The sequence below is a fragment of the Macaca thibetana genome, chromosome 1 (assembly GCF_024542745.1).
Source record: "Macaca thibetana thibetana isolate TM-01 chromosome 1, ASM2454274v1, whole genome shotgun sequence".
Lineage (NCBI taxonomy): Eukaryota > Metazoa > Chordata > Mammalia > Primates > Cercopithecidae > Macaca > Macaca thibetana.
The window spans coordinates 66,307,909-66,322,751 of NC_065578.1; the positions used below are offsets into that span (position 1 = coordinate 66,307,909).

The 14,843-nt window shown below is 37.5% G+C and overlaps 1 protein-coding gene and 1 non-coding gene across 8 annotated transcripts in view; both read right to left on the minus strand.

Moving 5' to 3' along the window:
• Positions 1-14,843, minus strand: part of C1H1orf141 (chromosome 1 C1orf141 homolog) — a 69,452-nt gene that overhangs the window by 5,455 nt on the left and 49,154 nt on the right. For all 7 annotated transcript variants that reach the window (XM_050763030.1, XM_050762805.1, XM_050762892.1 and 4 more), the window contains one exon: positions 5,609-5,753. In XM_050763030.1, coding sequence (XP_050618987.1) covers positions 5,609-5,753 — 145 coding nt within the window. The remainder of the gene's footprint in view (positions 1-5,608; positions 5,754-14,843) is intronic.
• On the minus strand, positions 5,019-5,153 carry LOC126945303 (small nucleolar RNA SNORA31). The gene has a single exon (XR_007722396.1). It is a non-coding gene; the product is annotated as a small nucleolar RNA SNORA31 (small nucleolar RNA).

Below are 14,843 nucleotides of genomic sequence, written 5' to 3' on the forward strand. Positions count from 1 at the left end.
CCATGGTGAAGAGTTAAGATATTATTCTGGTTACAACAGAGATCCTTAGGAGGGTTTTCAACAGAACAATAATGTAGTTTCATTTATACTTTAGAAAGATCACTCTGCTCGCTCAGAGATGGATGGTCTGTGGGGAGAAGGGGGAATGTGGGTGGCAAGAGTAGCAATGGAGTAACCAGTTAGGAGGCTGTTGCTATTATCTAGATAAACTTGTTGGTTGACTCGATAAGGATTGTAGCAGTGTAAGTGGTGAGAAATGGTTGGCTTCAGTTTCTACTTAGAGGGAGATCCAACTTTTTCCCATTTGCAGGAATGGGATAGATAGGAGAAAAACAGGCCCACTGACTGAAACAAGGTGCTGGGTTAAGGATCCCTGACTTGTGAAAGGAGAGTAAAAATCAGTTCTTTCCATTGCCAATTGGCTAACCTGGAACTAAGTCAAACCACATCAGAGATGGATGACTGAATCTGCCATATCCCCAATTATTACCCTGGCAGAGGAATCCCATTCACAACTCTAAAATCTGGTCTGGCCTGAGGGCCATGAGGTCTGAGTAATGGCAACTGCAAAACTTCTGGAAAGGAAAGAGTGACATATAGTGAGTGGTGAATAAGAGAGAGAGAGCCTTCTGAAATTCTAAAACATATGAAAAATATTGCCAGGTGCAGTGGCTCACACCTATAATCCCAGCACTTTGAGAGGCTGAAGTGGGTGGATCACATGAGGTCAGGAGTTCGAGACCAGCCTGGCCAACATGGTGAAACCCCCGCCTCTACTAAAAGTACAAAAATCAGCTGGGCATGGTCGCGAACGCCTGTAATCCCAGCTACTTGGGAGGCTGAGGCAGGAGTTGCTTGAACCCAGGAGTTGGAGGTGGCAGTGAGCAGAGATCATGCCACTGCACTCCAGGCTAGGTGACAGGATGAGACTCAGTTTCAAAAAAAAATTATAATAATAAAACATATGAAAAATATAAATCTAAGAAAGGCAGCAAACAAAATCTACAAGGGGGTCAGCAATACAATTAAATAGAAGAATCTAAAAATAAACTGAAAACCCTTGCCGTCTTAAGATACATACCTCAATTTTAAATTGTATAGTAGCAAGTGTCATACTTAAATTAACAGTGTCAATTGATGACATCTTAGATTTGATAAAATATGTTTAGAAATTTCAAAGGTATAAATAAAAAAATACATTAGAGAATAAGCTATTATTCAATAAAAACAGACTAAGGTAAAAATAAAAACAGGTTAATATTTTAAAAACTGGAAATCTTGGAAGTAAGAAATATAAATCTAGATTACATGGGCAAAGGGAAAATTAATGAATTGAAAGAAAATGTTGAGGAATTCACCAAGAATGCATAGAAAGATAAATAAAAAACCTGAAAGAACAGTTCAAAATCCAAGAACACTGCAAGTCTTGGACATTTATCCAATAGCTTTGGAAGAAGAAAATAGCAGAAATGGTAAAGAATCTATATTTGAAGAGATAATAACCAATAATTCTAACTGACAGACGTGTATCTCAAGGATTGAAGATGACAGACAGAATACATCTATATCCAGACACTTTGTACTAAAAATGCGAATCATAAAGAATAAAGAGAAAAGTCCTAAAACTACCAGAAAGTTAAAAACAGTTATTCTATAGAAGAATGACAATTGGACTATGAACAGAATTCTAATCTATGAATGATTCAAGAAGATAATAAAGTTATCTGTAAAGTGCTGAGAAAAAGTAATTTACAGTGTAGAAATTTACATAAACTCAACAGTCATTCCAGAGTGACAGCAAAATAAAGGCACTTCAGATATATAAGGATCCAAAGAGTTAACAGCCAACAGGTCACCATTGAAAGAATGACTAACATATGCTCTTCATGAAAAATGTAATAGAACACAGATGGGGCTGAGTGTGGTAGCTCACACCTGTAATCCCAGCACTCTGGGAGGCTGAGGCAGGTGGATCACCTGAGGACAGGAGTTTGAGAGCAGCCTGACCAGTATGGTGAAACCCCATCTCTACCAAAAATACAAAAATAGCCGGGCGTGGTGGTGCATACCTATAATCCCAGCTACTTGGGAGGTTGCAGTAAGCCAGGGTCGCGCCATTGCACTCCAGCCTAGGCAACAAGAGTGAAACTCTGTCTCAAAAAAAATAAACAAACACAAATGGTAGGATACAGGAGTCAATGATGAGCACAGAATTTGATGAACTGCTATGTATTTAATCAGCATTGTCTTTAAAAACTAATAGTATTTTGTATTTTAAATGAAATATTGTTAATATTTGCTGCACTTGTGTAAGCTTTTTGCAGATATTTTAATCTACCGTATTTTTGGTGTTTTAGACTTCTGTCATGTCAGCCTTTTGTTTTTTTCTTTAACTTTGCTTTATTGAGGTATAATTTACATACAATAAAATACACGTATTTTAACGTAATGAACAGTTTGATAAACATTGATAAATATATGCACTCATGTAAGTAAAATCAAGATATAGAGTATTTCCATTATTCTCCGATAGTTTCCCCCACCCCCTTTTAGTCAATTCATTTGATTTGTTCTGTTCTTTCCTTCAAACTCACTGTTTATCTCAGTGTTGGATACCTGGTTTCTTCCCTCAATATACTATCTTGTCTAATGTGGTCATATTTGTGTCCCCTTACACTGCACACTGTATATATTCCAAAACTGCTTTTCGGATTTCAGTTCGGTTTACTTCAATGTTTATTTTACTCTTTGAGGCTTTTAACATAATTTTAAGTTACCTATTAGCATTACCTATTTCTTTAAAAATATTTTTTAATTCTGGTAGCATCATTTCATTCTTGATGATTATGTTTTACATTTCCAAATCTTACTTCATAGAATTCTGATTTTCTTTAACTCCTTCAGCATATAGAACAATTATTGTTTAAGTTTATTCCTGGTTCATGGGGAACAAATTCTGCCAAAATGTGACCATCAGCTATTTTTTAAATTATGACCTCTCTTCGCTATGGAATTTTTCCATAGGTCCCATGCTTTGTTCTTATTTTTCTTTCTGCTCAACTTTGAATCAGATCACTTAAATGTGGGCTTATTTATTTGTCCAAAAACAACAGATGTAAATTTTTTTATGTTCTCCCTGTTTACTTATGCACTTTACTGTTAAACTCTCCCCTTAGAAATTAACATGTAAATCCAGATGTCGTTACCTTTTATTATGAGTTCAGGCACTCAGCTACTGAGTAGGCTGATAAGGAAGCTGTAGCCCTGGAAGATGGTGGAGAAGTTTGTTTCTGGGCACTGTATATTTTGTGAAACCTTTTCATGACCCCAGGGTGGTGGTGGTGGTGGGTACTCTGTTTATGTGTGAGGTGTCACTTGGGTTTCATTTTTTTATCTCTCTCTTGGGGTAAGCAAGTTAGTTTGGTAGTTGAGGGAGGAACTTAGTCAAGTAAGGGCCTCATGGCTCACAGGCTATTTGAAGGAATTGTGTTTTTTCTTTGCAGTTATCGTTGGTCACAATCCAAAAATCGTTCCTAGAAAACTGTATTTTGTCTCTTCTGTTATCAACCCTCCTTTCAAGTCCCTGCTCCTTCAAGTTAGGAGGTTTTTACCCTAGCTCTGAGTACATCTAAAGCAATACGAGGAAGCCAGAGAAAAAAGTGACAAGTTATGATCATTATATTTCTCTCCAAATATTGCTAGCACAGACTTTGAATGCTGCTGACTTACAATGAGGAAAGGAATCCCAAGGGGAGAATTTCGCATCTTTCTCGGACCTATCATTGATAACAAACTCTATTTCTTTAAGTTGAATGTGAGAGAGAGAGTGTGTGTGTGTGTCTGTGTGTGTGTGTGTGTATGTGTGTGTGTGTGTAGTGGAGTCGGTGGTTATAATAGGGGATTTTTTTCAGAATATTCTCTATTGGCTCTTTCAACGGTTATTCTTTTCTCCTAAGAAATGGAATTGTGCGCTGACTTCTGGAAGATTCTTTCAAACTGCTTCATAATGTAATATGTGACAGATTTTCTTTGAGTTAGGGATAAAATGTCCCAGTTTCAATTTAATAAATTTTTCTTCTCTATTTTCTTTTTGTGTTATTCATTCTGGCCAGGATGAACTTGTATTTATGTTGACAACTTTCCCAGAAGTCTTACTTTGGGACTTTGATAAAAAGTATAAAATGCTTCCTTAGAGAGACTTAAGAACTTTTCTAAAGGGAGATTGCTTTGCTGAACTAATAGAACATCCTGTCACTGCTTTCAGGGAACACTTCAGAGAAGATGTGGCATCTGAATGGAACCTTCAAGGATAATGTAGCAAATGGAGGTTGCCTACTTCACAGTCATTTTTTACCCTTCTTTACTAACAGCACTCCAGTCTTATCTCCTTCCAAGCAACCATGTCCTACAAAGAAGGCTGGTATCTTTCCCGGCTCAATGGAGTAAATCTTGAGTAATCTAAGCTGTGTTTTTCAAAATGTGAGCTACAAACCATTCATGTGTTGTGAAATCAATTTAGTGTATCCTGAACAGCATTTAAGAAAATGAAGTAGACTATAACAGAATGTATCATCTGGATCCTTAGTAATTACTTTACAAAATACAGAAATACTACAATCAAATTCAACTGACAGAGAGAAAGAGAGATTATTAGGACTCTAGGAAGCTGAATCTTCTGCTCCGTGTGTGTGTGTGTGTGTGTGTGTGTGTGTGTGTGTGTGTGTAATATAAAAAGTATTTCCTACTGTGGCCATGTTGAAAGTTGGAAAAAGTGATCTAAGCCAATGATGATTTATTGGTTTAGATGTGGATGCATGAGGCTCTTTGAGCCAAAGAAACATAAGGGGGAGTTGGCTTTGGGAAAAACATTTTTTTCATTCTTACCAAGGCATAAAAAGCATTTCTAGTCACACAAGCTATATTGAATAGTTGTCATCATACTGTACAGCAAGGATAGGAGGACAAGCTACCTGCTAAGACCATTGAGGAAAGACAGAGGAACTGGACATTTTTTCCACCACTGTATTCCTCTATTCAATCTCAGCAGCCACAATCAGACAGACAGAAAGCACGAGAATATTTTTTTTCTTGCATCTGTGGTGGAAACCTTAGCAGCAGACAGTAACTACTCCAGGTCTGTGAAATAGATGCATGGAACTGAATATCTAATGACATTATAAAGCCCCTGAACGAGCCAACCCTGCAAATGCCTTTCTGATGGACTTCTTGTTTTTTTAGATAATAAATATCTTTACAGTTTAAGCTACAGGCAGTTGGATTTTCTTTTATTTGAGGCTAAAATCTCTTAACTATGAAAGTCGAACAGGAATCCATCAGGTGAAAACATATGTTTGAAGCATAGGCAACATACAATGAATCAAATCACACAGTAATTTGGTTAACTAAGTAAAACAGCCTGTTAAATATAACTAGAATCAGTGTGGTGTGGATAGGTTTACGAGAAAGAAAAGAAGGCTGGAGAAAGATCGTTATTGTAGTGTGATCAAAGACTAATATTCCTTGGTTAAAGATTTTCTTAATGCTTACACCCTAAGTTTAGATGCAGGTAACTTTCAATTATTTCAATGTAAACATGCAATTTCTATACCTGTAAATAAAGTAGAGTCTTTTTCCTTTTTATGAGCATTAGACTGAATGTTGAACATAGGAGAAAAGTCTGTAGAACCCAGTGATCTTCTACATGCTTGTCTATGCTGTGAATGTAGAACATTCAGAGGCCTTGCATTTTCCATCTAAACATCAGGAAAAATGGAAAATTATCTTAGAAATGATTTCTTTCCGTGTATATTAATAAATAATTTGTGTTTGAGTATTCACATTTGCAATATTGAATTATGATAACTAACAGCTGTCTGGTTCTTTAAATATTTTCAAATGTGATTTAATTCTCAGAAAAACCTACTATGAGATGAGCATTATCAATAAGAAAACAAACCTTCAGAAGTTAAAAGATCTGCTTATGCTCACACTTTTTACTAATTTATTTTTCCTTTGTCTATGAAACTTAACCTTTATATTCACATAAAATTTCTCTCTCCAGGCCGGGCGCGGTGGCTCAAGCCTGTAATCCCAGCACTTTGGGAAGCCGAGACGGGCGGATCACGAGGTCAGGAGATCGAGACCATCCTGGCGAACACGGTGAAACCCCGTCTCTACTAAAAAGTACAAAAAAACTAGCCGGGCGAGGCGGCGGGCGCCTGTAGTCCCAGCTACTCGGGAGGCTGAGGCAGGAGAATGGCGTGAATCTGGGAGGCGGAGCTTGCAGTGAGCCGAGATCTGGCCACTGCACTCCAGCCTGGGCGACAGAGCGAGACTCCGTCTCAAAAAAAAAAAAAATTTCTCTCTCCAAGTTCAGGGGAAGTCTGAAGTTCAAATACTGAGAAATAAAGCCTTCTCTGTTTTAACAAACGATTACTCTAACATAGAGTTGGTACAGCAGATCAGTTCTGAGTAGAGAAGAAACTGAAAAACAATGATCCGGCTTTTCCTAGACTAGAGGATCAGATTGGGTCCATATATTTTTTATTAAAATGCACATATCTAGGCATTCAAAATATACATATGCACATGTTAATATAAATGGAATACTTTGTGGTTCTCTGTTAACAAACCAAACAACTAACTGTTTAGAACCCATTTTTTTTCACACTAGGCACAGAATATATTTCGTTCTGGATAATATGAAATAAAAATAAGGTATATGACAAAAGTCTAGGCCACAAAGACCTCACATTTTTATGGTATAGGATTTGCATACACAAAACAGTAGTAAATAAAATAGAGTAATATCACTAAAAAGCAAACCAATCAATACAATCTATAAATGAGGAAGAGTTTAAAAAGGGAGGGATATCCATGAAGACTAAAATAGGAAAGATTTCATAGAGGGAGAAGAAAATGCTAAGATTTAAAAGACAAGGGTATTTCAGGCAAGATCAACAGCATAAGCCTGGAATGTTCATAAGACAGGCAGAAAAACAGTATAGTTATATCAGGAAAGCATTTATTATTTATTGGGATTAAAAGATAAGTTCAAATAGGTAAGAAGATGAGTTGTGAGGGGGATAGACCACAGATGTCTTGAAAGACAGTCAAAGCAACTTTATCCTAAAGAAAAATTACCAACATTGTCACGAGGAATTGGAAATTGGAGCCCATCAATAATTCTTAAAAGGAATGTAAGGGAGTTTCAAATAACTACCTTTAAACATAGTTTAAAAGAGTAACCAGCCCCAGATAGATTTACAGATAAGTTGTTTTAAGCTTTCATGGAAAAAATTGTTCTCATGCAATATAATATCATTAAATTAAAAAGTAAACAACTTTTCATTTCTTTTTATAAGCTGGTATAGTCTTAAAAGCCAAAGTCTGGAAAAATAAAGAAGGCTACAAGTTAATGTTACCTATGACTTCAGGATTTTTCACAAATTTAAAATAAAATACCGATCAACACTATACTAGTACAAGTTTACAACAGCCAAATAAAACCATCAAGAAATTAAAGGTTTCTATATGTTATTATAACTCATTACCCATAGGTCAAAAGGATTAAAATGATGTAATTATTTTAATAGCTGCAATACTGATAAATCTGATAAATTTAACAACTATTATTGATAAGAACTGTAATAAAACTACATAGAGATAATACTTTCTTAATGTGAGAAAGAATATTGGCCAGGTGCGGTGGCTCATGCCTGTAATCCCAGCATTTTGGGAGGCCGAGGCAGGTGGATCACCTGAGGTCAGGAGTTTAAGACCAGCGTGGCCAACACTGTGAAACCCGTCTCTACTAAAAATCCAAAATAAGCCGGGCATGGTGGTGCACACCTGTAGTCCCAGCTACTCGGGAAGCTGCGGTGGGAGAATTGCTGGAATCTGGGAGGCAAAGGTGGCAGTGCACTGAGATCATGCCACTGCACTCAAGCCTGAGGGACAGAGTGAGACTCTGTCTCAAAAAAAAAAAAAAAAAAAAAAAAAAGAATATTTAAAGATAATTTTAAAAATTATATATATGTAAAAGTAACAGTCAACATCATCGTTAATGGTAATATATTAGTCTATGACATGGCGACAGTAACATCTATCACCACAGTTATTTATAAATTTTTAGGGAGTGCCCAGTAATGCAACAGGAAAAGATAATAAAAGTAGTAAAGACTGGGGAATTCTGATTCAACATAGCTGAGTAATCCTCTATCAGACCTACCTACCCACAGATAAAAACCATAGACTCTAGACAAAATGCTCTAGATAAAATACACACACACATGCATGCACACACATGACCTTAAGGTCCTGGAGAATAAACAAAAGCAGGTGGCAAAGAGAAAGTATTGACACTTGGTATCACTGATTTGCATGGAGTGGAGTTGCTATTTGTATAGCTTTTAGCTTGAAGGCAGACTGAAGTTGGCATCGCATGGAGCATCTAAAATTCTGCTAGAAAAACCATGTTATTTCTGGCCAGAAGAACCAGAACACAAAGTTTGGGCAAACAAAGCTGCTGGAAAGTGAGAAAGGAATGATGCAAAGAAGAGAGCCAAAGATGGCAGCTCCATTTCCTGCATGAGAGACTTCTATGTGTAAGAGACTACCTGTTCAAGTCTCTGGTTAACCCCTAAACCATGCATGTTTAGAAACTCCTGCAAGCAGCCTGCTAAGGATAAAACAATTGAACTAAAATTTGAACTGCTGTTCACGAGTCATTTTGTATTTTGAATACAATCAAGATAATTGACTGCTAGAACAAAAACATCAATAAATTTTGTAGGACAACAGGAGCGTGCAGAGTCTTCACAATACAATAGTCACAATGTCCAAGATCAACCCAACTTGATCTAAAAGAACCGAGGAAGTGAGACCTAGTGTTAACATAAAAGACAATCCAACAAGACCAGATATTGAATGACCCAGACATTGGAATTAACAGATTTTATAGCAGCTATTATAACTGTGCTTGATGGGTCGGGCACGGTGGCTCACGCCTGTAATCCTAACACTTTAAGAGGCCGAGGCAGGTGCATCACTTGAGGTCAGGAGTTCGAGACCAGCCTGACCAACATGGTGAAACCCTGTCTCTACTAAAAATCCACATACACACACACATACAAAATAGCTGGGGTTGGTTGCACACATCTGTAGTCCCAGCTACTCAGGAGGTTGAGACAGGAGAATCACTTGAATCTGGGAGGCAGAGGTTGCAGCAACTGAGATTGCGCCACTGCACTCCGGCCTGGGTGACAGAGCAAGACTTCACCTAAAAAACAAAAACAAAACCAAACAAACAAACTAACAAAAAACCATGCTTCATGAAAAAAGTAAAATATGTTCAAAGTAAAGGAAAAACATAGGGAATCTTATCAGAGAAACAGAAACTACTTTTTAAAATGGAAATTATAGAATTAAAACATGTAATATCTGTTGAGCTTAAAATAGAGAAAATATCTGAGGGAATAATCTGAGAACTTAAAGATAGATCAATAGAAATTATTTAATATGAAAAAATAGAAATTCAGGAACCTGTAGGACAATAATGAAAAGTCTGACATGTTTAATAAGAACCTCAGAGGGAGACTCTTATCCCCTTTACTTTCTTTAAAACACATCGAATTTCTGAAAGCAAAAATTATAATACCGTCCTGCAGGGTTTATAGTATTACATACAGAAACTATAGTACAAAGGTTTGGGGAAGTAAATGGAACTATACAATTTAAAGATTTCTACATCTTTATGTGAAGTAGTACAATTTTACTCTAAGTAGACTGTGACAAGTTGATGATGTATACTTTAATCTATACCAAAACCGCTAAAAATCCCAAACAAATAAAAAGAGACATAACTAAAAGCCAACGGATACATTAAAGTGAAATTTTGATAAATATTCAAATAATCCAAAGAAAGGCAGAAAAGAAGGAACAGAGGAACAAAAAGCACAGGGACAAACAAACAAAACAGAATAAAATGATAGACTTAATTTCACCCATATCAACAATTGCATTAAACATTAATGAAATAAGAATTTCAATTAAAAGACATTGTCAGAATAGATTTTTTAAAAAGCAAGACTCAAGTATATGCTATGTGTAAAAAATGTACTATAAATATAAGTTGAAAGTAAACTGATGGAAAAATACATACTATGTAAACAGGATGCATAAGAAGGCTGCAGTGGTTCTATAAATATCAGGTAAGATAGACATCTGGCCAGGCGCAGTGGCTCACACCAGTAATCCCAGCACTCTGGGAGGCTGAGGTGGGTGGATCACCTGAGGTCGGGAGTTCAAGACCAGCCGGACCAGCTTGGAGAAACCCTGTCTCTACTAAAAATTCAAACAATTAGCTGGGCATGGTGGCGCATGCCTGTAATCCCAGCTACTCAGGAGGCTGAGGCAGGAGAATCACTTGAACCCAGGAGGTGGAGGTTGCAGTGAGCTGAGATTGCACCACTGCACTCCAGCCTGGGCAACAAGAGCGAAACTCCATCTCAAGAAAAAAAAAAAAAAAAGAAAGGAAAGAAAGATAGATATCAAGAAAAATAGTATTACCAGAGACAGAGACAGACATTTCACTATAACAAAAAGATCAATTCATCAGGGAGACATAAAAATCATAAATACATATACACCTAATAATAGGGTTACAAAATACATGAAGCAGGCTGGCCACAGTGGCTCATGCCTGTAATCTCAGCACTTTGGGAGGCTGAGGTGGGCAGATGACCTGAGGCCAGGAGTTCGAGACCAACCTGGCCAACATGGCGAAACCACATCTCTACCAAAAAAAAAAAAAAGCCAGGTATGGTGGTGGGTGCTTGTAATCCCAGCTACTCAGGAGGCTGAAGGAGGAGAATTACTTGAATTTGGGAGGTGGAGGCTGCAGGGAGCCAAGATGGTGCCAAGATCTTGAAAAAAAAAAAACATATATATATATATATATATATATATATATATATATATATATATACACACACATATATATGAAGCGGAAATTTACAGAGTCAGAGAAATGGGCTATTTTATAATCATGAAGATTTTAACATCTCCTAGCAATTGACAGAATAACTAGATTTTTAAAGGTCTGTAAAGACACAGATGACCTGAATGAAACTAACAACCATCTTGACCTAATTTATACATATACTTTCATATTTTATATCTATAATAGAGATATATATTTATAAATATACTCATATACTTGTGTACTTATAGAACACTATGCCATATAACTGCTAAATACACATTCTTTTAAGTGCACTTAGTACTTTCAATAAGACAGACCATATCCTGAGCCCTGAAACAAGTCTAAATAGAAGTTTAACTGGATTGGAACCCTACATAATGTATTATTTGACCACAACGTAATTAAATTAGATATCAATAACAGTAAGATAGCTGGAAAAACTCCAAATATTTTGAAATTCTATAACATACTTCTGAAGAATCCATATTTCAAAGAAGAAATTAGAAAACTTTTTCAAACTGAATGATAGTGAAAATGTAACACATCAAATTTCATGGAATTTCAGTTTTCCAAACAAGAAATTGGGGGATTATCATTCTAAGCACTAACTACAATCACTTGCAAACTCCATCAAGCCAGACTATTTAATTTCTTCCTAATCAGTGTCCTCCACTACATTCCCATTTCTACTGCTTTGGCTCAGTCTCTCACCATTTCTTACACTGAAGATATGTCTAAGAAATATTTCAACACAAGTCAAACAAGAAATTATTGAAGGATCAAGGCCTTTCAGGAGTCAGTATGAATGTAGATTAGGGGAACTAGTAGAGGCATAAGTTTTAAATGGGAGAGGTCCTTCTGAGTCAATATGACAAGCCATGCTATTTATAGCCATGCCCTACTAAGATCTCTTTACGATTATGGCAAGGAAATACCACAAAGAATCAACTTGTAAAAGAAAGAGAACAGGAATGTGTGCATATGTGTTTGTGAGAGAATGATGGGAGGACAGATCAGTGCCTGGGAGAGATTTCAACAGATTTCTGAAAGAAAGATAATCGAAGCTTTCCAGTAGAGGAGTCACTAATACGTTATCTATTTGATGAAACCTGGAGAAACTCCAGGCTTAGAGGAGGCAGGTATTGAGGGTGGGAATGAGAACAAAAGTTGTAAAGAGACATTAACTGAAATGCTGAATGAAATTTCTGAACCAGTTACCACTTTTCCCATCTCCCAGTTGTCCTGTCCCACAGGCAATTTACAGGAAATGGTATTTAATTAATCCCAGGCTAAAACAAAGAGTGCCCTTCTCTTAATAAACTTCCTGCTAGTGTGGGTTTTGGCTCCCCAGAGCAAAATTCTCTTTATGGTAGCGTCTGCAAAAAAGGCTACCAGGCCAACTGCCTACTCCCTGCCCTCAAATCCTAAAGTAAGGTGGGTGAGAACTCTGCCATATACACAGAACAGTTAGGTTTTCATTCTGGGGATAGACTTACTTGTAAAATTAATGGCAGCTTCCTGGAAAAATTAACCCCATCTTCATTCTAAAATATCACAAATAAAAATGTACCAATGTCTTATTCTATTTAAGCTGCTATAAAAAATCCCTTAAACGGGGTAATAGAAATAATAGAAATTTACTTCTCACAATTCTTAGGCTGGGAAGTCCAAGATCAAGTCATCAGCAAATTTGGTGTTTAGTAAGGGCTCACTCTCGGATTCATAGGTGGTGCCTTATTCTGTGTCCTCACATGGTAGAAGGGGCAAACAGCTCCCTAGAATCTCTTTTATAGGGTCACTAATCCCATTCGTGAGGGCTCTGCCCCATGACCTAATCACCTCCTAAAGCCATCACTCCTTAATACCATCACATTGGCTATTAAGTTTCAACATATGAATTTTGGGGGTATACATTCAGACCATAGCAACCACATATGATAAAAATCAGCAATATCAAAGATACATATAACAATCTTTTTTTTTTTTTTTTTTTTTTTTTTTTTTTTTTTTTTTTTAGACGGAGTCTCGCTCTGTCGCCCAGGCTGGAGTGCAGTGGCCGGATCTCAGCTCACTGCAAGCTCCGCCTTCCGGGTTCCCGCCATTCTCCTGCCTCAGCCTCCCGAGTAGCTGGGACCACAGGCGCCGCCACCTCGCCCGGCTAATTTTTTGTGTTTTTAGTAGAGACGGGGTTTCGCCGTGTTAGCCAGGATGGTCTCGATCTCCTGACCTTGTGATCCGCCCGTCTCGGCCTCCCAAAGTGCTGGGATTACAGGCTTGAGCCACCGCGCCCGGCCAAAGATACATATAACAATCTTAAAGGAAATGTAATTTAAGAAACAGAAAAGAACCTAAGAAAACTAACTCTAATATCTTCAGAAAACTTTGAGAACAAATGGGACAGGATTCAATGGGGGGAAAGAAGGGCCACTACCAAGAAAAAGAAACATTGGAAATGTAAAATATGATTACTAAACAAAAATGCAATAAAAGGGCTGGAAGAAAAAGTCAAGGAAATTTCCCATAATAAAGAGCAACATTTTAGCTGGGCATAGTGGCTCATACCTGTAATCCCAGCACTTTGGGAGGCAGAGGCAGGTGGATAGCTTGAGCTCAGGAGTTCGAGACCAGTTTGGGCAACATGGCAAAACCCCATCTTTACAAAAAATACAAAAATTAGCCAAGCATGGTAGCACACACCTGTGGTCCCAGCTACTTAGGAGGCTGAAGTGAGAGGATTGCTTGAGCCCAGCAGGAGGTAGAGGCTGCAGTGAGGTGTGATCGTGCCACTGTACTCCAGCCTGGGCAACAAAGACAGACCCTATCTCAAAAAAAAGGGCAAAGTGTCAAAAAGACAAAATAAAGAAAAGCAATGTAGAAAATCAATCCAAAGGGACCAATATCTGATGGTTAGAAAGCAGAGAAAATAGTAGAGATGAAATTGGCAAAGAAATAAAATACATTTTTTAGAACTAAAGAAAGACCTTTAGCTTTAGAGTGGGGTTCACTGAGCACTGAACGGAATAAAGTAAAACTACCACACCCAGGCACATCCTTGAGACATTTCTTTCTTTTTCTTTCTTTCTTTCTTTTTTTTTTTTGAGATGGAGTCTCACTCTGTTCCTAGAGCACAGTGGTGTGATCTCAGCTCACTGCAACCCCCACCTCCTGGGTTCAAGAGATTCTCCTGTCTCAGCCTCCTGAGTAGCTGAGATTACAGGTGTGTGCCACCACACCCAGCTAATTTTTGTATTTTAGTAGAGATGAGATTTTGCCATGTTGGCCAGGCTGCCTTGAGACATTTCAGCACAATGTTGATAAAGTTTCTAAAAAGTTTCCAGAAAAAAATAATGTCATGAAGTTCGAGAACTTTTCATAGCAACACAAAACTATATAGGACAGTAGAACAATGTCTTCAAAGGCTAGGAAAAAAATGATTTTGAACCTCTAAGTCTACACAGTCAAATTATCAATCAAGTATATTGGAAAAATAAACACACTCTCAAATATCCATGCAACATTTCTAGAGAAGTTTCTTGAAGATATATTCTAGGAAGAAAATTGAGAAGATGGCAGATAGGAGACAGGGTTAATGTGCAGCTTCCATTGGGATGGACAGAACAGCATGTGGAGACACACCACCCACTTTTGCTTCAAGAACCACTGAGAGGTGAAGTCAGCTGGACTTAATTGGGTTGAGTGGGGACTTAGAGGACTTTTCTGTCTAGCTAGAGGATTGTAAATGCACCAGTCAGCACTCTTTGTCTAGCTAAAGGATTGTAAATGCACCCATCAGCACTCTGTAAAATGGACCAATCAGCAGGATGTGGGTGGGGACAAATAAGGGAATAAAAGCTGACCA